Source organism: Hetaerina americana, unplaced genomic scaffold, assembly GCF_022747635.1.
Source record: "Hetaerina americana unplaced genomic scaffold, ioHetAmer1.1.p SCAF_6, whole genome shotgun sequence".
In the NCBI taxonomy this organism is placed as follows: Eukaryota; Metazoa; Arthropoda; class Insecta; order Odonata; family Calopterygidae; genus Hetaerina; species Hetaerina americana.
The window spans coordinates 89,344,951-89,372,161 of record NW_027287205.1 but is presented as its reverse complement, the minus strand read 5'-3'; the positions used below and the strand labels follow the sequence as shown (position 1 = coordinate 89,372,161).

General features: G+C 36.3%; 1 protein-coding gene and 1 non-coding gene across 5 annotated transcripts in view; both read right to left on the bottom strand.

Annotated features, from left to right (window-relative positions):
• Positions 1–5,741: 5,741 nt before the first annotated feature.
• On the bottom strand, positions 5,742–5,817 carry TRNAA-AGC (transfer RNA alanine (anticodon AGC)). The gene has a single exon. It is a non-coding gene; the product is annotated as a tRNA-Ala (tRNA).
• A 1,735-nt stretch (positions 5,818–7,552) lies between these two features.
• Positions 7,553–27,211, bottom strand: part of CalpA (calpain A) — a 166,366-nt gene continuing 146,707 nt past the window's right edge. Inside the window, exons 12-17 of one of the 4 annotated variants that reach the window (XM_071594277.1) lie at positions 26,447–26,489; positions 24,622–24,760; positions 18,248–18,352; positions 9,611–9,738; positions 9,244–9,439; positions 7,555–7,993 (exon numbers count right to left, since the gene is read on the bottom strand). In XM_071594277.1, the coding sequence (XP_071450378.1) occupies positions 7,908–7,993; positions 9,244–9,439; positions 9,611–9,738; positions 18,248–18,352; positions 24,622–24,760; positions 26,447–26,489 (697 nt within the window). In that variant the 3' untranslated portion in view covers positions 7,555–7,907. Of the gene's footprint in view, positions 7,994–9,243; positions 9,440–9,610; positions 9,739–18,247; positions 18,353–24,621; positions 24,761–26,446; positions 26,490–27,211 lie in introns of all 4 variants that reach the window. The other 3 variants (XM_071594279.1, XM_071594280.1, XM_071594278.1) reach the window with 3 other exon arrangements.

The following is a 27,211-nucleotide window of genomic DNA, read 5'->3' as shown; positions in this document are numbered from 1 at the left end:
GTTTCAGAAAGGGGTCTGACATTTTTTAACTCGATGGATGTCATTGCTGAAATGCACACATCGTTTTTCCTTTTCCAAATTATTTTAATTTATTCTTCTCAAGTTATTCCATTATCAGTGCTTTGCTTTTGATAACTGATTTTAAGATCTTTTCATACAAAAAGTTATTATTTTCATGTAATAGCTGCATTATTATGGCCAAAACAGAAGATTTACTAAATGGATGTCTATACTGAAAATTTACACTTCAATGGAAAGTTTTTTGTAAAAATTGCAACAAACCATCCCTTTAGACATCTGACATCTAGGTATACATCCATTGATCACTGGGTTCATTTCTGGGAGGATCGGAAATGGTCAAGTTTTCATAAAAATCGCAACCCAGTTATTTGGTATTACCTTTAGTCATGCTTATAAATTTATATATATATATATATATATATATATATATATATATATATATATATATATATTTTTTATGGTAATCTACCGGTTAAGGTAGGTTTTTGGATGGACAAAACTACCAAACAAATATTTTATTACTCCTACAAAACACAAAATCCATCATCCTACTCTATATCAGGTCCCTCTTCATCTCTGAGTACTTTCTTCCTCCCTTCATCCCGTCCAACATCCCTATCCTGTTCCTTCCCTTTCCTCTTTTGCCCAACATTCTACCCTCTATTACAGTCTTCAACATCCCACTGCCAGTTAACACCCCCTTCATCCACTTTTCCTGCCTCCATAGGATTGCTCCCAACAAACCCCTCTCTTCGCCCACCATACCAAGTACTTCCTCATTTGTTTTCTTCTCTGTCCATTTCACCTTCTCCATTCTTCTCCACACCCACATTTCAAAAGCCTCCAGTCTACGTCTATCCTCCTGCTTCAATGACCACGTTTCCACGCCGTACATAGCTACGCTCCATTTCAAAGTTTTTACGAGTCTTTTCTTAACATCCTTAATCAACGTCCCCGTCATTAACTCCTTCCTCCTTGTGAAAGCCTCTTTGCCTAGTGCAATACTTCTCCTTACGTCCGTCCCTACTACTTTGACCGTGTTGTCCAAAACACTGCCGAGATATGTAAACTGTTGTACCTGCTCTAGTTTTTGCCCTCCTATTTTAATGTTAAGCTTGCCCTTTTTCTTTCTAGAAAATCGCATAAACTTTGTTTTATTAATATTGATTCTCATCCCATACCTGTCCCACTGAATTTCCAATTCACTCAGCCATACTTGCAACCCCTTGGCTGACAGACAAACTAAAGCTTGGTCATCAGCAAACCTAACTGATTTTACGAATTCCCCGCCCATTTTCATTCCTACCTCGATTTCTTCCCATGCCTCTTTAATCATTTCCTCTGCAAACAGGTTGAACAGCAACGGTGATAATGGGCAACCCTGCCTTACACCTCTTCCCAACACTGCCTATCCGGACTCCCCGTTTCCCACCCGCACCTGAGCAGTCTGAGACATGTACAGATTGCGGATTAGCCTCCTTTCCCTCCAATCTATTCCTATTTTCTGTAATATACTCATTAGGTTTTCCCAGTTCACTCTATCAAAAGCTTTTTTGAAATCTACGAAACAGGCAAATACCTCCTCGTTGTGTTCTATATTCCTCTCGATTAATAATCTCATTACTGCAATGGCATCACGCATACCTCTCCCCTTCCTAAGCCCAAACTGATCATCCCCTAAGCAATCATTTGCCCTACCCTCTATCCTTTTGTTTATGTTCCTAAGAACAACTTTAGCTGCGTGGGATATCAAACTAATTGTCCTATAGTCCTCACATGACGTGGCCTTTACCTTTTTCGGAATAGGAACTAAAACTGATCTCACAAAGTCTTCCGGCCAGATTCCCTCCTCATAAATACTACGGCCTCTACCTCCCACATTTGCGTAAGCATTTTAAAAGTTCCACGGGAATGTTATCTACCCCCACGGCCTTATTTAGTTTCATCTCCCTTAATGCCCTTTCTATCTCATTGTCTAGTATGCCTGGACCTAAGCTGTTTTCCTCTACGTAATTTTCTTTTTCAATGTCTAACTTTGTTGGTCTGAGTTCTTTACTAAACAGGTCTCCTATATACTCCTTCCATCTGTCTTGGATCTTTCCTGCGTCAACTATTATATTACCCGCCTTATCTCTAACTGTTAGCATAGCTTTTCCTTTCTTACCTCCCGATAAAGATATAACTTTTCTGGGCAGCGCACCAATTAAACCCTTACTCTGCAGACTTTCCATATCCTCGCACTGCATCTTCCACCATGCTTCTTTTGCTTTATTTGTTGCCTGCCTCAATTTATTGTTCAATTCTTTGTACTTCATTTTGCCTAATTCTGTATTTATATTCTTCCATTTTCGCCGCTCATCCATCTTTGTAATCATCTCATCCGTGATCCATGGTTTCCTAGTCCTTTTAGCGTTAACGGTTCCAATAGTGTCTTTTGCGGCTTTAGACAACCCTTTCTTGATCATTTCCCATTTTTCTTCGATAGTACTAAGCCCATTACCATCCTCCATTATTTTCTCTACCGCCTGTTTCTTTCCTTCCTATTCAACCCATTTAATGCTTCTACATTCCATTTTCTAACTCGCCGCCCCTGCCTTACCTTTTTTAAACGGACGCTACATTTCATAACAACTAAATTGTGGTCTGAGTCCGCATCCGCTCCCGGGAAGCTGTGCGAATTTATCACACTGTTCCTAAACCTGTGTCTAACCAGGATATAATCTAGCTGATATCTTCCTGAGTCACCTGGCATTTTCCATGTATACCTGCGTCTTTTGTGGTGTCTATACTAAGTGTTGTTGATGACTAACCCCTGTCTCCTGCAGAACTCAACTGCTTTCTCCCCGCGGTCATTCCTCGTGCCTAAACCGTAGTCCCCGACCTCGTCACCATGTCTTCCTTCGCCTACCGTCGCATTCCAATCCCCCATCACTATCAAATATTTCCCAGCAGGAACACGCGATCATGTCCTCTAACTGATCGGACATCCTATCGACCTCTTCTTCCTTATGGTTGCTCGGTGGCATGTATACCTGAATAATAACCAATTTCGTCGGTTCTGCTTTTATCTCCACTAGTAGTATTCTATCCGTTACCTGCTCTATGTTGACTACGCTTCTTCCTACCTCTTCATTTAATACTATGGCAACCCCTCGTTGGCTCTCGTCCCCACCGCTGTATATTATTCTATACTTATCACTCCAGTAATCCCCGCTATCTTTCCATCTCACCTCGCATATACCTAAAATATCTATATTTCCCCTTTCCATCTCTCGCTTAACATTCTCCAATTTCCCTGTCCTCATCATTGTCCTAACATTCCACGTTCCTATTCTAACTAATGTGGTCTTCTTCTCCTGCGTCTTCTGTCCTGCTGCTGCTGGTTTTCCCTTGCAAGGGTTTCGTGATATGACGACCGCAGAAGCCTGGCCTCCCCTGCTGCCGGGCAGGACACACGGCCGATTGGGCCGAGCCCCGTGGTTGCCAGGACTCAAAATATCTCTATTGTCCATCATATTTTTTCTTGGGAATGATATTTGAGGTGGTTTCCCGTTGCCTTCCTCAATAGTGTTTTTAACGTGACACCTTCACTTGCTGGCCGCCCCACTGGGGTCAGATGCCATTGCAGCCGCCTCACTGAGGAACAGACGCTGCGTGCACTACCTTTCGTCTTGCTCCTAACCTTCGACCTATCTGGCATGGGTGACCCTACCAGGAGTAACTTTTATTACTCCCGCCAGCACAGCTCTGGGGGTCATCGGAATGCACAAGCCCTTCCGCCACGTCAAGGTTGTAGTCCAGGGAGGGATATATACATATATACACACATATATACATATATACACACATATATATATACACATATATATATATATATACACACATATATATATACACACATATATATATATACACATATATATACGAGGGTCATCCGGAAAGTAGTACCCGTTCGTGAAATAAAGACACAAAAGTAAATATTAACAAACATAAAAAATTTTATTTGAAAGAGGATACTTTAAACTACTTCTCAACATAATCTCCAAGCAAATTAAGGCATTTGTCATAACGTGTGACAAGTTTCTGTATTCCTGCTGCATAGTCCTTCGCCGCCAGCTCATTGAGATACGCGAGGGACCCATCTTGCACAAATTTTTGCATAATGCAGATGGTGTTTAACAATTTCATGAACAATTGTTCGAGAAACATTGGGAAATTGCTCACAGATGTCATCAATTGTGACGCGCCGATCGTTCCTCACGAATTCGTCAACTGAGCTCACCAGTTGGTCTGTAATGACAGACGGTCTCCCCGAACGCTCATCGTCGTGTGTGTTCCCCCTCCCCATGTTGAAGTTGCGACACCACCGCCGAACAGACGACTCGTCCATTACATTGTCTCCATACACCTCCTTTAATTGGCGATGAATATCACATGGGCGAACGTTTCTTGCATTGAGGAATTTAATCACTGCCCTCACTTCACAACTGGCGGCGTTCTCAATTTTTTTAAACATTGTAAACAATCACAGAAACAACACAGGCAATGCTAGCGTCACGCAACTTGGCTCAGAGAAGGCAGACAAGCCACTGAAGCTATCTGACCTCGTCCAGCGGCTACTCGCGTCGTCAGCACTTCATGCGGCACGAACGGGTACTACTTTCCGGATGACCCTCGTATATATATATGTATATATATATGTGTGTATATGTATATGTAAGTATATATATATATATATATATATATATATATATATATATATATATATATATATATATATATATATATATATATAGTACAATGCACAGTAACACATAATATAGAAACACAAAAAAAGAGAACACTCACACGTATTTTCTTGATATTTCGATGGAAACAATCCGTCTTCCTCTGAAGATATAGAAGTAAGATTTCACTCGCACGTTATTTCTTGATATTTCGATGGAAACAATCCGTCTTCCTCTGAAGATATAGAAGTAAGATTACTTCTATATCTTCAGAGGAAGACAGATTGTTTCCGTCGAAATATCAAGAAAATACGTGCGAGTGTTCTCTTTTTTTGTGTTTCTATATTATGTGTTACTGTGTATTGTACTATTCGGCACTTCCGTGTTACGTCTATGAAAGCATATATATATATATATATATATATATATACTCATTTATATGGAAACAGATATAAGGAAAGGGGATAGGAACACATAAAGGATGAACACAATAGAGGTGGGGATGGCGGAATCGAACGGACGACGAGAGTAAAAATATTTCCTTGACCGGGACTCGAACACCGGATCTTTCCACTTGCCGGGCGGATGCTCTTAACCACCTGAGCTGTTGAGGAAACGTAATTTACACTGAGATCCGTGGGTCTAATATGTCGCCAAGCGCCCCGATTCTTTAGCCAAGAGATGGCGTCAGGGGGCTGTTTCACCCACCAAAGGAGAAATAGACACCACACAAAAGAGGGAAGGACAGTGGGTTAGAATTCATACAACATCATAAAGGATAAGAGCCGTGGGTTTCGTGGCACACATAGCCAGAAGAAAGAGATGAGCCACATTGGCCAAATACACATTCAAACACGAAATCCCGCCAAACGGCGAATAAATACTCATTTATATAGAAACAGATATAAGGAAAAGGGATAGGAACACACATAAAGGATGAACACAATAGAGTTGGGGAAGGCGGAATTGAACGGATCACAAGAGTAAAAATATTTCCTGGACCGGGACTCGAACCTCGGATCTTTCCACTTGCTGGGCGGATGCTCTTAACCACTTGAGCTATCCAGGAAACGTATTTCTCCTTTGGTGGGTGAAACAGCCCCCTGACGCCATCTCTTGGCTAAAGAATCGGGGCGCTTGGCGACATATTAAACCCACCGATCTATATATATGTGTGTGTATATATATATATATATATGTATACATATATGTGTATATATGTGTGTATATATATATATATATATATATATATATATATATATATATATATATATATATATATAGTACAATACACAGTAACACATAATATAGAAACACAAAAAAAAAGAAGAGAACACTCACACGTATTTTCTTGATATTTCGACGGAAACAATCCGTCTTCCTCTGAAGATATAGAAGTAATGACTGCTAGAATTGTTGAGGTGAGGGGTGCGAGAGAAAGGGAAGGGGGCCAGGGGAAGGGGAGAATGGGAGGCGAAGGAGGGGTGAAAGGAATGGTTGGGGAGAGGGAAGGGGTGGAAGTAACAATTTTAGGCCACTGCCATCAGTGAACGACATTGAGGCCCGGATATGATGTGGGATCAATGTCGTTCATCATTGGAAGGGTGCACAAATATAAAGGAAGGGTGTTGGGATGGTGATTAAGTGGAAGAGGAAAAATAGAGAAACAGTAGTGAAGGGAAGGATAGGACACTGAGAAAGGTAGTTTCAGCTTACAATACTGGAACCGTAGACACAGCACGTTGACAGAAGATGACAGGGTGGTTGCTCATAGCAACAGTATATATGATTTCATAGACGTAACATGGAAGTGCCGAATAGTGCAATACACAGTAACACATAAGATAGAAACAAAAAAAAGAGAACACTCACACGTATTTTCTTGATATTTCGACGGAAACAATCCGTCCACACACACACACACACACATATATATACTTATGTGTCACTAATATATATTCTCAATATCCTCTCATTTGACATGTAAATTACTGATTCTCTCAAAATATTGTTTTCCAGATTCTCAGGGAAAAATTTTTTAATTAAAACTTTGTAAGGTACATTTTTAGATGAAAGTTAAACCATGGAAGGAGTAACATGAGATTATTTTTACAAATGGAAAGAAGTTCTAAATCCAAGGATTAACAAACAAAATTCAATTCTTCAAATAGAACTTGGAAAAATCCAAGCATACAGCTTAGGAACAGCCACATCTCCTTGCAAGTTTGTTAATAACTCATTGCCAATATCTTAAAAAAATACACATGATGGATGATCATCAACAAAAAAGAACTACTTGCACTAAATGACAATTGTGTCAATGAAAATGTAGTTGCCTGAGCACAATTATGATAAATGATGAATACTGACATTGTTTTATATGCAAGTGGATTCAATGAAAAATTCTTTACCAAATTATAAAATGCATTAAAAAAGTTTTCGCAGAATTATTTTTCCAAATATGGACAAAATCACTTAAAATAACAAATGATTCCAAAATACCACTGAAGCTTTAACAATTAGATATTTAACATTAATCAGCACTGTTGAGGAACAGGCTGCGTAAAAGTAACCAGTTGCTTTTGAAGCGTAACTTGTTGACCTTTGGCATTTTTATGTTTTCTATTTTTTTCATAAAGGCACTCATATTAAAATACTTACTCACCATTATATATATATATATATATATATATATATATATATATATATATATATATGTGTGTGTGTATATATATATATATGTATATACATATAAATGTGTGTGTGTATATATATATATATATATATATATATATATATATATATATATATATATATATTTATGAATGTATGTACACATACATATACACACATGCATATGGCATCTCAAACTTTAAAAATGCCAAACACTAAGAGTTGCAGAAAATAGATGTTTTGATGTTTGTCCTCATCGTCTCTCAAGAATAGAGGAATAAAAGAGGCCACAAAAGGCACATTTAGTAACATACAGTATCAAATACTTTTCACAAGCTTACGCAGGTTTTCTTAGATTTAAATTTGGCAATTTCTCACCTTAATTATTAATATAATAATACAATACAAGTTCTTTCTTGAAACAAATTCCTGAAATCTTGCATTACATAATTATTTAGTTTGTAGGCATCATTTGCAATGAATAGTTCATGAATACACTGTCTTCTCAACCCACTCCTCCAGAGTAAATGTGGCTGAGTTGGTGTTGTCCGGATCCCTCTCTTTGAACATGTCTGCAAAGGAAAAGCAAGAGGGAGGCATGTCAAGTATGCATAAATAAAATAAAGTATTGGACAGGTTAAGATAGCCTTTCCAAATCTATCTCTATCAGTCACACCCATATCATTCCCACAGCAGCACATTCCATCAAGTCAACAAACACAAATTTCATTTTTAACTCAAGCAATGGAAATTTTTTATGCTACGGTTCAATTAGTCCAGGGTTTGAAAGTTGGCCTCTTAGTTGCAGTTACTTTTGCCAGATATATTTGGTCTTTTACTATTACTAGGTCATTTCTGCAGAACTCACTGAAAGCTGCTAGTTTTACAGAAATCACTAGAACAGTCATTCTCACTGAATTCAAATAGGCCATTTGTCCTCTGGCTGCCCTCCACTTACTTATCTGTTTTCCAGTGAAAACACATTATTTCCCCAAAATTCCAGGTTAGACTGCAGGATTGCAGGATTTTTCCAGGATACTCCCATTCCCATTATTTCTCCGATTTTCCAGGATTAAGGATAGCTGCATAGCCCTGTGCAGAAGCCCTTTCTTCCAAAATCATTAAGCATCACTCTGAATTTAGCTGCCATGTTTTCTTTAGAGAGTGATTCACGCTTGCGCACACCAACACCCAATAAGACGCATGGCACCACGTGGCTCACCACTGCGTTGATTGATACCCTCGCACCTCTCAAAGCAGACCCTGCCAACCACTCCAGTTGCCAGCCACCGCCATATACTCTCTCGTGGCTAAAAAAACCAACCCCTACTAAACCCTCCCTCCACCCCCTCTCTCCCTTTCATCAATATATCATTGTATATATCATTGTCTTAGACTACCTTGTCCTCAGCTGCACCGAACTCTTTCCTTGAGGTCAAAAATACTGCCACCTCATTGATACAAAGAAAGCCTTCATAGATACATCCCATTTGTAATATTATTCATGCACCAGCATGCAGGGTCCAGTTTTCATATTATAATTGAAATGATCATCCTTTCTACAGAAATCTCATGATAAGGAAAGACCACATTTTTCACTAAGAGCAAACCCGAAATAATCTCAGTTTTCACACTATAAGCAATAATTAATGCACGAGATGAATCTGAATTTGGGCTCACTATGTAGCATTTAAATTGATAAGCAAATGCAGAAAGCGGTCTCCTGTGTGACACATCATGGAAGATGGTATTGTTCATTAGTTTTACATACATTATTGTACAATGAAAAATATAATGGAATTCATTATTTTTCTGACAATACCTATCATTCCTTTCAACCTCACAGCACACATCATGAAGTCATCAAATGATATCTTTCCATCTCGTCTAGCATAGCGATGGACCAGCATATTCAGGATGTGATTGTTTAGGCGGTAGCCGGCCGAGTTGAGAGCCTGCCTCAGCTCGAAGGCACTTAGGCAGCCGGAGTTGTCCTTGTCATAGAGCTTGAATACACCCTGTGGGGAGGAAGATGCTATTCAGAATGTTTTCATAAGAAAGGATAAAGTTTTGGCCAGGTGATTTAGACACAAACTAAAAACAACTTATAAGAACTTCATTTGAGTGACAGCTCATGTGTTTATTATTTCAGACAATTTCATTCATATTTGTTTTGCAAAACAACATACCTTCCAATTCCTAACATCAATCCAGAGAGCTTTAAATTCCTCAAAACCAAGTTTTCCTGATCTATCAACATCCATCATTGCCACCATACTACGGCAAACATCCTTGGAAAATCCTTCTCCTTTTGTCTCTGTAACAAAGCCACAAGATTTCATGAATCACCTAGACAAATTTATTTCTTGGGAAAAGGAATTAAATCATCCTATGAAATGATAGAACAACTTTCTAACAACAACAGATAACTTTTTGAAAAATTATTCAATAAAAGATTACAGGAAATAAGACAGTGAAATTTTGGTGCATTAATGAACAAATGGTCCAGAAACGAGCACCAAAAAAAGGAAGCATCACTGCCTTTATCTCATGTAAAAGCTTATTAATTTTATCTTTCACTTGAAAATATCAAGGAGTGAGCAATCCTATTGCTCTGCCAAATTAATGAAATAAAATGGTGAAAGATGATTCTTATCCTCAGATGTCAATTTTTTTTAATGGCATGATGAAATCAATGACATGCAAAAATACTTTTATTGGATATAAGGTATTGTCTGCAAAATCATGAATCCTACCAATAGATGTCATTTTTTGGTTCCAGTTGAACTAAGGCCTCTTATTAATTGGCCATGTATGACAATTCACTATAGTTTATGTAGTTCATGGAACACATTTAATGGCCATCCCCAAAGAATTTAAATGAAAAGGAATTGCTCTGTACACTCAAAGGTTAATTGTAGCGAGAAACCAGTAAAATTAATTAAGTTAGCCTTCATTTATTACCCTTACCAGCAAAGCATGAAGTATTTTTTTTAAGAATTGAATCTTGTATGAGGGTGGATGGCTTGTGCAACAAAATTAGTCAATAGGAGGCTTAAATCCCCCAGTGGTGTGAGCCGTTTGAGAAAACTTGCTCTGATATCAATATTATCTTTTGAAGCAGATACTCAGCTTGTCCTCAAGTTGTCGAATTGGTCTCTCAGAAGTGAAGAAAGGCCCTGGCCTCAACAGAGGATCCTTTCTTTTGGAAAATAATAATCTATTGCCTGTAGGAGGAATGCTAGTATGAAAGGGAATAATGGATTCTGACTTCCATGTCATGGAGAATGATAAATTATGTATTCTTAATTCCTCCTTGCAGATGTGCTGAGTGGGACAATCAAGGGTTTACTCATTATCACAATTTGTTTTTCCCTTAGTAGTGAACCACATGTGTTCTGGCCTCAGTGAAGAGAATCAAACTCATGAACTCAAAGAGGGCCATAGCCAAAAAAATTAACTAAGGAAAACATACCCTCTATTTAAAATACTCACACAACCAATCAATAGCAACTGACTCATTAGGTATACAAGATAGATTTCTGACATATTCACCCCATGGACCCTCTTATTATATCAACAAACATAATGCAACACATTTTTTATATTCAACTTTTAGCTCTGGGTTTAAATGCAGCTGGAAGATTATTGCTCACTGATGATGTGGATCAATAATGGGATGACAGGGATGTGAGCCTAGGATCCCACCAAACAACCACTAATAATTGTCACTTGGTGACTGTCCAATATGAAGTGAAGGGCATGAAATAACCAACACCTTTCCATTTCATCTTTTCAATTCATCTCTAATGCTTAGATTAGCCTTCTACGTACTGCTCTTAAGCATTTCCCATATTTCTCAGCCCATGAGACTTGTACATAAGATGCACACCTACACACGTCAGTGTTTAGTCATTGTAGAGTACTAGAAATTCGACATCACTGGGCCAAAATGCCTTTAAGTTGCCTCATGTCTGCGTTCTGAAGCGTAGTTCACAAATTCAAGTTTAAATGCAATATTACATGGTAATCTTCTCTCTTTAGATTCCATGGGGTTATTTATCTTTTAAACTTTTAATGTAATGCTTAATTTCTGCTCTTATTTTGATGTTACCAAAATGTATATTAAAAGTAACAATTTTCTATGCCTTTAAGACACCCTAATAATAATTTAGGTCCAATGTCTGAGGACTCCAGAGTTTATCGGGAGAGATAGAATGCATGTATGTATTGGCGGAGGGGCAAAATCCCCATTGGACCAGCGTGTATTAAATTTGCGGCAGTATCACATGTGAGGTGATGCTAGATGCACTAAAATGTATACATTTTATTCATTTTACACAATTCATTTGGGAATTTTTCACGAAGTATTAAAATTCTATTGCTTAATATTAACTCAAGCAGTTATATTATTGAATATATGTAATAATGGCAACCATTTTTTAAGCCTGACATGGGAAAAAACACAAAATAGTATTTTTTGGGCCAATTGGATTGCGCATACATGGCAAAATTATACCCTTAATACCCGCATAAGGCCTCTTTTCAACATTTTTCAACTGTATGTTAAATACAGTTGAAAATTATGTATGAGCAAATTATTCTCCAGATAATCCTGAAATAAGGAAGAATAAACAAATATATATTCAGAACAATGGTCAAAAGCCTACGAAGAGTTAAGATACAAACATGAGCATTCTTCCTGATCATGCCAATGGGAAGAACATGGTGCATACATCTAAAGTTGAACACTATGTACACAGAGGGTTAACAAAAATATCAAACATGTTAAAATTAGATTAATTCTCTAGGATGACTAGCTTTTAGAGTTTAGAAAAAATGCTGGAATCACTTATATCACCAAAATGCTCCGCACGAACAAAAAGTTAGAGTGTCTCTCTTCAATTCAATGCATTTCCCATCACTAGGTGAATCTTAAAAGTTAAAAATGTGCTTTGGATAAATCATTGCTGATGTGCAACTTAGTCCAAACTTTTTAGTTTTAAAAATACATTCTTCTGATGAGCTTCACAGAGTACCTACTGTCAACCCTTGGATGGATGAATTTTGATGAATACCTTATAAAATTAAGTCAATTTGGCTTTCATAGCTAACAACTAGATCCATCACGGCGGCCTTAAAACGAAAAGATTAAGCTTTTTGTAATACATATATGCCATTGATAAACTATATGTATACAGGCAACTACATATAAGATTTTAAACTACAGTTTACTCATCACACAAATGCAATGATGCAGCTCATCTTAATGCATTACATATTGAAGCAAGTATGCAATAATGACGGGAATATTTCGCTGTTATCCTACATGGAAATAAATTGGTGGACAATACTACATATGATAACCAATGATAAAGTGAATGCTTTGCCACAGTGAACCACATAATTTCATTGTGACATATAAATTCTGCAATTTTAAGTCATCCATTAAAAATTACAAACATCTGAGTCAAACCATGAGAGGACAATCACAACTACTGTCTAGCATGAATTGGCCACCATCATGCACAATATATTACCAAAGATGATTTTAGAGCAATATTACATTAAATGAGATGTACTCTTAGCAGACTTAACAAGAAAAACAGTGCACCAGTAGTAATTCCCACTGGTGATATTACAAATTGTGGCTAGACCATTGCAATCGTTTACATCAATTACCAGCTCCATATCAAAAGATAACAGTAAACCTATAGCAATATCTAAACTGCAACTGTTGTCACGCTGTTCATGACATACAGGTATGCCTGTAGTCTTTCATTCTTAAACCCTTTTCCATCTCAGACCAGGGAAAATATTAAGAACCCCTTGCCTTGCATAAACACATGTATGATCGGTGATCTGGTTTACAACAAATATGCATAGGGTCCACATGAAAACCCTAAAAGAAAATCTGCTCACCCCAATCAATTTTGTCATTGACTCAAAAGTATTTCATACCATTCTTCTTCATCTTAACGACTGCATTGCCAATGAGCTAGGAAGAAATTAATAATGTGGGCAAATTTTCAAAAGATATGAGCACAAAATCCTTTAATCATAAGTTCAATCAATGACAATTCTCAAAAGAGACCTATTTAAGAAAAGCTCCATAAAAATCACACATGTTTCAAATGAAATGGTGTTTTCTCCTGATGCAATGGCATTGAAAATTGCATAATTATGATTGCAAAAACAGTTTTATAAATTTTCCATCAATCGAATTTGAATTTTTAAGTGGCTGTTGCACATGACAGTTTTACAGACCTCTCTATCTCACAAGCGCCTATCCTGACGTCAAGTTATATCTTACGCATTTTTTGTGATGCGCAAGAGTAAAAATAGGAAATCACTGCATCTCACAAATTTCAAAGCAACCATTCTAATTCCATGGCTAATATTGGTCTCCTTTGCAATTTTTTTGTGAATATATGCAACCATTCTTCAAATTTTTTTAAGTACAAGACTTCATTACTTATATCGTGAACCCTCAATAATGGGTTTCCAAAATCAAATGAATAACTTTGCAGTACAAAAGGTACTTGGGCTGGTTTTTAGTGAAATTCCTATGAATATGACCAGAGAGTTCAACTGTTTCCATCGCTAGTGTAGGTAGTAGCTGTGGGGAGGGGTCAGTCAGAGATGTTCAGGAAACTTCAAAACCCTTACATGCCTTGTTTACACAATTCAGGAGGCAAACAGGTAGCTACCCATCGCATGGGCTTGTGCCCTGCCTATACTTCTGTCTCTAAGTGCATTTCAAGGGCAACATTCAATTACAGAGGTAACGGGCCACCCATTGTCAATTGTAAGGGAACTTTAATGGTCAACCCGTGGTCTTATGCATTATGATCTTTAAAAATATTTACTCGTATTCCTACCCTTATTGTTTTTAGTGAAATTCCTATGAACACGACCAGGGAGTTCAACTGTGCCGAGCCACTTATAATAACAAAGACCTTAAAGAAGGAGACATCATGGGACCTAAGCAATGTATTTCATAAGTGCAGCACTTGAAGGATCAACTATTGTCCTGGTAGTCCGAGGAAGACCACAGCCCACCAAGTCATTGATTGTGCTAAGAACCCAAAGGTGCAATACCAGCACTGGATATTTCCAACCTGCCGCTAGACTATCTGCTAACATCCTCTAGACTATCTACCAATATCCACCGAGTCTAGTAACTTATCAAAAATTTTAACAAATAAATGGTGAAAATAACAGGGAGCCTAGACTAATTAGTATGATTGCGGGATCATCTAGCATTTTCTCTTTTCTCAGTTCTCTGCAAATGTGGAAACCTCCCCCAGAGGAGCCCAACCTCTCCTCCTGGCACTCCGGGAGGGATCCTCCTATGCTATGAGCAGAATGTTTGCCTCTACTCAATGGAATTGGCACAGCCAGGCCAGACGGTAGGACGCAAACGTGACGCCCATGAAACTCAATCTGTCTAGTGACAGGAGCCAACTCTGTCATACTATCTGCAGGGATCAACAGTGTTTTGCTATTGGTTCCCTTCTCTATGAGATACTTGCTTTCACGTGATTGATGCAATTGGTAAAGACTCCATAAAAGGACAAAAGAATCACAAAATATGGATTATCTTTTAACTGGCAATGGATTATTTGATATCAATCAAGCGTTAACATTTTAAACAACAAATTTCTTGCATAAATTTTGTGGTAGTCTAGAATAAAACCAAGGTACATGAAACATGGGCCAATGGGTGGAATCCTTTATTCCTATGCTCACGGTTTTTATCACCTCTTGCTCAAGTACTTTATAAGAGTAATGTAAAAAAAGGAATGGAGTAGTTTTTTAGAGATTTATCGTTTTTTCATTTTCTGGAATTGATATCAATCAAAGTGCTTGGGTCCAGAATCCTGGAATGGTTCCCAAACAGCATTATGGAGAGATGTAATTACTACTTTTATACTAAAGATTAGAGTTTAACTAACCTTACTTTACCAAATAGGTTTTGATTCTGGAAATTTATTTATGGATAAAATTATTCTTGCCCAGTTGTTGCAGCATTCCATATTCACTTAGTTGATTTAATTGCAATCTTTATTTTGAGGAAACAGAATTTCTCAATGCAAAACATTATTTGTGGAAAAATATTACATGGGCTCAAATATTATCATTATCATCATTAAATATTAATTTTCATTATACCATTTTTTAAAGGAACATGCTTCTGTGCCCAGAAGCAGGGCCGGCTGTTGATTCTTTATTAGAGAGATTCAGAAAATGATAAGACAGCAAGTAAATTTCCATTAGCCTTAACAATAACTATTTCTTTTCATATGAGAGCTTTTAAGATGCTTTCCAATCATGAAAACCAGATCTTTATCTCTAGCTATTAGTGGCACTCCCAGTTGGTCGGGGAGTGTCTCTTTTATCTTTCGTAGAGAGAGTGTTTTCCTAGCATGCCTCTTGGTGCTGTGATCGGTTCCCACTTCGCCCCCACCTTAACCCCCACCCCAGCAGCGGGCCAAGAGACTCAGAAAAGGGGAATTATTTCCTCAGTGCTAACACTATTTGAATTCTTAGAATTGGAAGTTTGTTTCCGTGACACAACCTCTAAAGCAACCGACCTTCTTTATCGTCACCTATCTGCCAGCCAATTCCCTCCATGCATTGGGAGTGCTTCTGTCTCCACACCTCTAATATTGGAACTTGATGTCTTTTTTAAGCCAATTCGAAATTCAGTCATGAAAAAATTTCAAATTTTGATTCAAGCTCAAGATGTGACTTTACCTTACATTTGATCAGACCCCATGATTAAAGGTGTTGTGCGATCAATCCAAATGAGAATTAATTCAGTCTTTATGGGAGCCGTACATATTTTTGTGCTAATTAACTATGATGATTCAATACTCAAACGAGCATAATGCTCGAAAAAATATATGCATATATTGGTTACACTTTACAGATATATTTGGGGGTCTATTGCATCAGATATACTGTGTTATATGTGGCTCCGATGATACTTACTTTAATTAAGCCATATTTACACACTTCCATCAACAAATTTTCAAATTAAGATTATTTTAACTATTATTAATATCAGAACCAAAAAGTTGATTTAGAAGTGGGGTTAGAAGGAGTATTAAGTAAATTAATATTCATTACAGAATCATATAGCAAGAGAAGAATTTACCGAATAATTAATAGATAAGCAATTAATCAGAATGACTGAGGATCTAAGGAACATATAATGATTTAACAGAGTCCAGCTCAATTAATTCATAGTTAATGTGAGTCATATGTCTTACGTCAATGATTAAATTATGGCATAAGATTGAAGTATTTTCTTTTTAATTTGAGTAAAATGCAATGAAATAATGATCCTAATCTGTGAAAACACCTAGAACAGCTGGAAAAAGGGGGCAGGTGTTAAGAGGCACATTACCTCACAGACATGTTATAACACATTGCATTTGCACACATGGCAGACGTTTTATGTCAGGGCCAAATTAGTTTTCATGGAAAATCTTAAAATTATTTGATAATATTATAATGATTCTGTTCATTTCTATTATTTTCATGATAACAAAATGAATGCTGAAACAGTATCTTTAACTATGAAATTGAAAGCAGTATGTTATACTCTGACATACAATTCGTAGTATAAGTCTTTATATATAAAATTTATTTTTTAATCTTCCAAACGATATTTTTAAGTAGGGTCATTAACTATAAGTTAAAGTATGATTAAAGTTTCAATTTTTGCACAATGTACAGCAGATAGATTTTATGCAGTCCTCAAGATTCAAGTTCTCCATGTGCATGGAGCACGGGAGAGGGATAATTCATGTCCAATCAGAGGTGTAGAGTGATGATGGCAACTGACAAGGATCAGACTGTCAAATTATAAAAGCTATCAACCAAAGTTGATAATTAAGTGACGGCAGAAGCACCAATAGTAATCAATGAAGCATTAAAATATCTCTCTTAAGTCTTAAATATCAAAGAAATGAAGGTACACAGAGCCTGGAATAATAAAGACTGATTAAAATATTTTAAAAACCAATGATGACTGTTGATAAGGAATTTAAATGACCTATGCTATTAACTTCAACAAAATATATTAGAATTTAATTATGGTATCAAAAAGTTTTTTTTTAATTTTCTATTTCAATTAAAAGTTCAGGTATTTGGAGGTTATATGCTTCATCTGTACACTATAGCACAAAAGAAAACAAAACTAAGATTTCTATACTCCTGCAACAACATCCTGGAAGGAGTCACCACCAAATTAACACACAAATACAACTATGTCAATGTCACTATCTAATTATTTAATACTAGCAACTCTTGAATATTTTTCTGTTAACAAAGCTCAAAGTGATAATAATTTTACAGCAACAAAAACATTGCATTTCTAACAATTAATCTAAATATTTTTCATTTCCTTCATCACCACAAGATACCGACAAAAACACAGGAAATGCACTAAAATGTGCATGGGAAACATTGGTAAAACCAGCATGAAAAACAATGGAAAAGCAAGGACATAAAATGCAGAATTGTTTTCTTTTAGGCAAGGGGCAACATTTAAGCATCTTGAAATACATACACTCAATAAAATTAAACCAAAGAATGTACATTCTGTGTACAAATATGCCTCCCAATCCATTTCCTTGGGAATGTTAAAAGACAAGAGCCTACGGGCTAGACAACTTCCAGCTTTCAAAATGACCCAAACAATGCTAAGTCAACAAAAACCAACACCTCGTAGGCTCCACCCATCCACCCGCCCATCCAAGGTGGAGGGACGGGGGGGGGCAGTGGAGGGAGGCACTGGCGAGTGGATTACATACCAAACATGTTTGCAAGGGGCGTTTCTCGACACAGGAGGCCACAAAAGGTGGAGAGGAGGGTGGTGACTAGAGAGCTCTCATTCTCCCCACCACTTCTAGGCATATCTGGAGGCAGCGGCATTGCACGACGATGATCAGCGGCAAATGGTGATTGGCAGCATCGCAAGGTATTTATCAGGGTGAGTGGATGGGTATTAATGAGGAATGAGTCAATGGGAATGGGATGAAGAGGATCGCAAGCAATGGAAAGTAGAAGGAAAGATGTACACAATGAAAGAGGGCCTTGTCATAGAAATACGACCTAATGGTCAGAATGTACACTGGAGACATTAGGCATTAAGGAAGGGTGCAGGGAGAGGGTGAGCTTGAGGTCGGGTTATAAGGTCACCTCAAGTTAAAAATGCATAAAATTTACTGCAAAAAGTATTCAGATTGTAAATTCATCTATTTCCTCACTGCTAATTACAGTTTTAAGTAAATATGTGTCAAATACTTTTAGCAACATTCCCACATTTATGAACGGAGGAGTTGTTCCTCTATTTTCCACTAAAATAACAAGCATTTTGGCCAGTTTTAATTTTTTCACATCATCATCAGTGGATGATTTCAGGATTGAGTTAGGTTTATCTGATTCGAGTAACTGGCCGACAGGAGATTAAAGGTGCTCTCTTGATTATGCACACCTAAGTGAAACTCAAAATCACCGACTGATAATGAATGAGAGAGATTGAGAAGATTCAGATATTTATTAAGTATAAATTTCCTCCTTTTGCTATGAATCACTTCCAGAGGGCCATTCAGTAAGGACTTGTCAAGCCTTGGCCAAGCATGAAGAAATTTTGATATTGATCAAAACCAATTTTAGTGTGCCCGGGAATCAAAATATACTGAAAATAATCACAGCCTCAACATTGCCTGTCAAAGCTACTGAAAATTTGATACCTCATTGAATTGTCCCCAGTTTGCTTTTCATTCATATCCTGGCATTGCAAAGAACTTGTGCAAAACATTGACATATTTCTATAACCATCATTGGACATGACTTCAAAATTAATGAAATGAAGTGGGAAGTGCTAGCATATGAATAATTGCAGTAAACTTTAAGCATTAACCCTCTTTGAAATGAATTATAAGCAAGCTTCATTGAAGATTATAAGCACATTTTGATACATGTCATACATGAGGCATAAGTGATCCCAGTGAGATATTTCAATGGGTGCTGTTTCCTTAGCATCCTGAGCATTAAAGATCATTACATATTAAGTGAGTCAACAAACAACTATATGCACAAGTATTCTTGAAAAAATTACCACCCATTTAGGAAATTATCCCCAGGTAATTGTAACAAAGAAAATTTTCCTATTTACGGCAAAAGTTTGGCTCACTTGGGTGAAAATAATCCTAATATATTATCAAAATGACTAAATTTGCTACTTAACATTGAAAAATAACCAACTTGGCTTTTCCGCATAGAAAAATCACATAATAAAAAGTTGTTTTTTTTCAATTTTAATATGAAGATTTTCCACCAAGTAAAGCCAGAAACAATTTTATTTACATTTGATGAATTTGGAAGAAAATGAAAACTATCAACACCATGCTACAGTTTGAGAGCAAAATTCCAAATAAAAGTCAATTTACCTGGCTGCGAACATTCTGAATCTTTGTGCATATAACCACCCATTTCATATTTGCTAAACCAAGTTAAGAGACACTGACCGTAATTTAGAATAGAAAGGGAATGTGACTTGAAGTGAGCTAAAGTTAGGTAGTGAGGATCATGTCCAAGGTTTCAATAGGAAATGAAAATTCATCTCTCTATAGAGGTAGATACTTTTCCTTCCGCTTGTTTCAATGCAATTAAGCCCTTAACATTCATCATATAATTGAAGAAGCCAAGATGCAGGTTGAAAGTCTGATAAATGAGTAGTTAGAATTGACTCGACAAAAATTACAATTAAGGTACAATTGCCGCGGATATGTTTTTACATTCATTTCAATGGATAGCACATACAAGAACAAATAATGCAATTGTGAAATCAACTATGTTAGACTCATATTCTTGGAAACTTTGTATGATTCATTCTTATTATGGTTTGTGGTACTTGTAAACAGAATAAAAAATGAATGGTGGAATGAGTTTCAAAATATTTTTGATAAAATATGATAATTGTTGAATGTTTTGCTATTCCATGGAAAAGTGCTATTGGCAATAATAAGAACAAAGCAACTGTGTTATCTCTGGCCTTCAATATTGAAAATTTATTTTGGTTGAAAGAAATGATATGTATCAGTCTCTATTCATTGAACTGATAGATTTACATGTTGCAACCTACGCATCCTTATTTGGAACCTTGCACTAAATCCAGAAATAACTAACTTTAACCTGGACAAGATTGGAATGGTCTTTGAAGATGAGCTTGAGTCTTAAGGCAAACAAAAGCCTAGCAAAAGATCAGTTATAGGCACATTAAATACATGAATTCTTAACTTAAACACAAAAAAGCATAATGACACACAAAGCATAAAGTTCCACAGCATATTCCAAGGACAATTGCGGCAACATAACTGAAATATTACTCTTGTCATAAGTGCACCTTCACCACAGTACCCAAATGTAAAGTAAAAATAAGATTTAAAAAGGATGTGCACTGATGATGATGTTCAGATATACATTAGACACTTTCCAATGAGAGAATACCTACATTAAGGAGACTGAGAAGCATGTAATTCTGGATCAAAGTAAAACCTTCAAAGGAAATTAGGCTCATAAAACATTCCTTTCAGCCACTTAAAGGGTATTTGCACTTGAGAAGCCAAGTTTATAAGATTTAATCAAATGATTAGTTTCAATCCAGCTCACAGAACATGTATTATGACATCTGTATTACTTTATAACAAATGGGAAATCCTCATATTTCAGAGAGGCAACTGCACAGGGTGTCATGCCAGCTAAATTAATGGACTAGTTAAAGTGCAAGAAGGGACAACTGCCTAATATGTCTGCCTGAGGCTTTAGCAAAATTATTGGGTGCATTCTCAACAGAAAAAACTTACAGATTTAATGCATGCTCTGAGAACAGGGGACTCGAATATGAAATAGAAAAATACTGGAAATATTAATTTAAGTGAAGACACAAATGTTTACAGAGTGACGCTTTTCTACAGTGTTCCCATTCAGTTGAAAATACTAGTTAGTGATTAATTTGGCTTGAAATGACCCATTATTTCTGTTATAGAGAATTTGTTACAAAAGGAAAATAGCCTGAAATTGACGTGTATTGGACGTCCTCCATTTCTTACCAGTTGAGGGACCTGTGAATGAATTGGGAACAGTGATACTTTGAATTAGGATGGGTCAATAGACTGATGAGAACACAAATCCATCCATACATATATGCAGCAAGCACACCCCAAGTGGCTAAGGCTGGTATCACTGAAAATACAGCCACATTTATGTCACACGCACACACCAACAGTGTGGCTAAGGCTGAAATCTAAGACCACTGAAACAAAACTACAATCAAGATGAATATCATTATGTACAACTGCCACTTATTATGAAACACAAACATCCATGCTGACAACGCTTTGAACATACCCAACACAGTTTGTACAATTCAAACGTGCACAACTTGCTCTGACTGTGGCATGCATATAGAGCACTGAGACATACTTCCTAAATATCCGCTGTAAATTTAGCATAAGACACGTTATACTGAATTTAAAATAATAAAATGAGAAAACACAACAAAATGGCAGAAAAATACATACCACTTTTACTTGCATATGAGTAGCACCTTTTCTATTTACAATAATTGGTGAGGCTGTTGTTTGTGAACATGTGGGGAAATTTTTAAAGTAAGGTATTATGAAGATTTAATGCAATTACATTCCCAGGTCATAATTGGCAACAAAATTAAAGGTTATGGAGATTTTTGATTGCACGTTGCGATTTCCTGGTGTTGAGGATAATGATGGTTAAAGAATCAATTTCAGCAATATTTGCTAAAGATTTGATAGGGAAGGCAGACTACACCACTGAACCCACTTACCGGCATTAAGAGAGATAACTAGCAGAAACTAAGAGAATGGCTGAGTGCATCTGAGTTAGCTTTTGGTACCTTGTATATTTACAATTTTTTTAAATTGCTGCTCCAATTATATATTCATGCAAGATATATTTTTTAAAGATTTAAATAATAAGTATATTATCTTATCTGATTTGAAAAAGATTTAAAATCTAACTAAGGGAGACGGGTTTTAGAAAAGTCATTTGGTCAAGGAAATAAATTCATTAGGAATGAGAGACGCCATGGACAAGCAGGCCCATTACAGCCACTGCTGGTCAGAGGCCCAAGGTAACATTAACATTACACGATGGATTCTCGATTATCCATGCGCTGCAGATTATCCATTTTGTGGATTGTCCTTGCCATTCTCTCTTCCCCCCAGCACTTTGAAATTTTAATAAATTTCAATCTCAAATATAATTAAAAGCTTTGAAACTTCACATACTTTTAAAAAAATAAAAGTTTTGATGGGTTGTGCAATAAGTTTTTAATTTCACAAAATAAAAGGTTACCAATAGTATTTAATATTTTTATTCCAACATTTTTGGTTTAACTTTCTGAGGAAAATATGTTCTGCTATTCAATTGATTGCAGAGCTCTATTCTTGTGAAACTATAATTCTATCCTTATAAAAATGGCTAAAAAAATGGTAAAAGTATACTTCACACAGCCCAAAAAGGCTAACTAATCACAAGGAATGAAAAATGAGAGTTTCCATATCCCTCTACGTACATATATCCATTTATTATATTTTCCGCATATTAAGATTCTACATGCTTCATTGTGCATCCATTAGTGTGGATAATTGATAGTTTACTGAATTCTTTTTTGTGAATAACTGTTAGAGATAGTATTACAACTTTTACAACTTTTTTATCTTGCAATAACTGGTTGAATAATAAGCGCCATTTTTCTTCATCAGATAAGTAATATAATCATTTAAAACTAAGAAAAATTACTGTATATAACCTATTCACATGTTTGGCTGTCTAAAAAACATATTTCTGAACACCTAATTGCATTAAATATTGCTGTCATAATTTGATTCAAATTTTTTAAAACAGTGGATTCTATCACAAGTGATTAAAAATTATCCATGGAGAGTTAGAAAAATGGAAAACATGCACACCTTGCTGCAAACTCTCAGCAATATTTTGGTATTCTTAAGTTGGTACCAGAACGCACTCAGCCATCAACCAAATTAGTTTTTCAATTTTTTCCCCAATGAAAAACCATGAGTAGCGGCTTATATGCAAGTAAATATGATACTTCTGACACATAATGAAATACAATTATAACTATGTCCATGCATTGTTTTCCAGGGGATCACTGGAGACTTCAAAAGAAAAAATGAATCTTGAAATATGAAAGCTGAAATGAAAATTATACCGTAATAAAAAGGCTAAGAATAAAATTAAGTGAAACAGCTGCTTATAAGAAAAAGGACTGATACTCAAGAAGATTTTGACAATAACTAATTAGCACTTTCACCGGAGAGATATATGGCCCAAGGAGAACAAGGCTCAATGAGCATACCTTCAACTATGTAAGTCAGCCCAACCATTTAAATTTATTTTACACTATTTAAATGCATATAAAATGAATAGAAACTTTTTCATATTTTCAGATGAGTAGCATCGAATATGTCCATGCAAAGATGAATGCAAAGGTTCTAAATCGACATATGCATGCAAAAATCATATGTTTACATTCTGACACAAATCTTCATACATATGTAGCTACTAATTTCAAACATAACACTGTTAAATTTAAATGATTGAGAAGTGAGTGGTGCTGCATATTTAGATTTACACAAGGCGAAACTAGTTGAATGGAATTTATACAATTTAAAGGATATAGATTCCTAGAGTGAATAACAAATTTTATGTCATCTGTAAAAGTACTTTTCTTATGATATACCACAGTCCACATGCAACCCTAACTTGATTGGCCATGTTTTGGCGATAATGAAAGCTTATTAGAAAAACATAATTTTCACAAATACAGGAGGCATTATGAGAAAGATAATCCAATGTATTCATATTAATATTTTTCTCAGAAGTTATATTGGATTTTAAAAAATATGTCATAATGGCCCAGTAAATTGCTTCTGCGATTATAGAATTGGCTCTGTCTGAGCATTTTGAATAGATATTTCAAGGTACAGTTACACATTGTGCCTCAAGCTCATGCAGTAAATTGAAGATTAACGTAAATGACATGAAATATGTGACACACAAAGTAGAACCAATCTTTACGATTATTTACTCACTGAAATTTTGCACAGAAATAAGCCCTTACCATTCTTCATGGCAAAATCCAATATCTCTTTCAACTCCATCCAATCCACTTCAAGATCATCACCAGCAATTTTTCTGAAGAACTCCTTGACTTTCTCATCTCTGCTTTTGTCTTCAGGTTGAGGTTCAGCTTCCTTAATCTAATGGCAATCAAAGCAAATCAATTTCAATTATGCACATACCAAAGATTGTCATGGACAAAGGTCAAGCATTCACTTGGAAAATCCGAGCATGTGTGAGAATAAATGTCTGAGAATGGTGTCAATTATTTCACCAAAGACTGCACCAATTCTGTGATGAAACAGAAAAACCTCATCATTTCAATCCTGCTTCTTGACACAAGACAACTTCTTGATTGGTGAACTAATACTGGATATAATCCAAATGGCGGCAGGCCAATAATTTTCTGTCTCTGTGGTGAAATTCTGTTTATCCTTTCGGTGAATGATGCCATCAGTTGATGCAGGAAAGGAGAAGGAAGATCACAGGCAGACCATCCAGGCCACTCAGATCAGCCTACACTCTGGGTGCAAACATTTTATTCCCTCCCCTCTCCCTCAATCAGTGAATTAGAAAGATGGACGAGAGTTCACTGAGCTGTTGACTGCTATCTCCCAGAGGGGGGGATGGGGTATAAATAAACAGAATTGGTGGTCTCTTGAGATTAGGAAGGTAGATGCCAAGGCCATCCACAAAATAAAGAAGTGACAAGGAAACTGTTAATGGCATTTTATGCTTTCATAATAACATATTTTGTTTGGCAAATGCTACAAAGTTTGAATAATTGCTTCCCTCCCACCCATTGGCACTCTAATCAAACTGAAAACCCTCTCGCAGGCCTCAAGATGGCCATTTGAAGCATACCAGCACCCTAACGCATCAATCCTAACGTGATTCACTACGTCCCCGCCTCCCTTTTTCTGTTTATCTTGCCCTGTGTTAACTACCCATTCAATTCTGTCCCTCTGGATGGATCCCAAATGAACAAATGGCCAAGTGGACCAAACTATGCCAAGAGAGCACACTCAATGGAAGCCACTGAAAATGGAAATGGGTGACCCCTTATGGAATCTTCACAAGTGTGGACATTTATCATAACACCACAACATTTGAATACATTTTTAATTTGAAAATTGGAAGCATGTTGCAATTCTATATTAATTAAATTACAAAATGGGTATAGGAACTGGATTCTGTATTTAGACCAAGGCATAAATATACATGGCAGAGCTATTCAGGGACTTTTGAAACATTTACATGTGCCAGATAAATCTTTGACAAATATTATTACATGTGTGCATGTCATATACATACATAAGTCTCCAGTTCTGTTTTTCTCATGTATTTTCTATGTTTTGCAAATGTAACTGTCTTGCTTAGGATCTCACTAGTGTTTCATCGGTTGAATGAGATGTACAGTGCCAAATGAGAAGAATCAAAAAGTGTCCCTACTCTCAAAATATGTGGCCGTGATAATTTTTTACCAAGCTTTTTTTTTCAAACTCAGATATTTTGAAGTTGAACATTTTGGTCCACAGAATTAAGAAATGATGAGGTATTACTGTATTAAGGATCATATTTAAGCATTAGGTTATTGAAACCTTACACTAAAACAAAGTTTGATCAAAGAAAATACCCACTGTATTTAAAAAAAAGGCTTCAGTTATCCTTTCAGATTTGACTCACAACAGAATGTGACTAATTTTTTGTGCATTTGATGGCAAGTTTTTCCTTTTACTCTATCTTTTTCTTTTATATTCTATCTTTTTCATTATTGGAAACTAAAATGCACAATGCCAAGGAAATATGTTTTAAAATGTACTCACCCTAGAATCAACCTCTCCCATTCCAACCTCTTCATCGTTTTCCCTGAAAAAATAAATGGAATGAGCAATCGGCCAAGTAAGACGTGAACAATTAAACAAGCTAGGGAATAAAGCAACTATGTAAAAGCTTACAATAGCACCATATTGGTTTTTAAGTTTAAATAATTACACACTATTGTGCTTATTAATAAACTATTAAATTTAACTCGGTTGCTTTATCTTTCCACAATAAGGTGGAATTTCCTAAAGTCAAGGTCATATTAAATAGGATATGTGCTAAGATCAAGTCATCAAATAAAGTGAGATTCCTCTTGAGGTGCATATTTGGATTGTGCCTCCATCATCTTTCTCCTTCTATGAGATGGAACAAAGGCTTCAACATCAGTCGAAATGACAGAAAATAACCACACTGCTCAAACATGTGAAATCCGTATTCCTTTTTACCAATGATTTTCAATTAAGCCATTTTTTCCTTGGCACGCTACAGAGAAGACTTGGCCTGGCATACTAATAACAAACAGTAGTTAATACTCTGGGCAATGAACACTAATAATATTTTAACAGATGTATACTTAAATATTTAGGAAATCAACAAGACAGATGCATAAAACAGTGTTAAGCATGGAAATTCTTAAGTTTGGGCAGGAACTACACAGTAGGAAATTTAAGCCTCTCCCATGCCCTTCCTGAACAGCACTCATGTACCTCCTTCCATATCTATAAGTCCTGCAGAGGTCACAGTAATGCTGACCATGCCTCCTCATT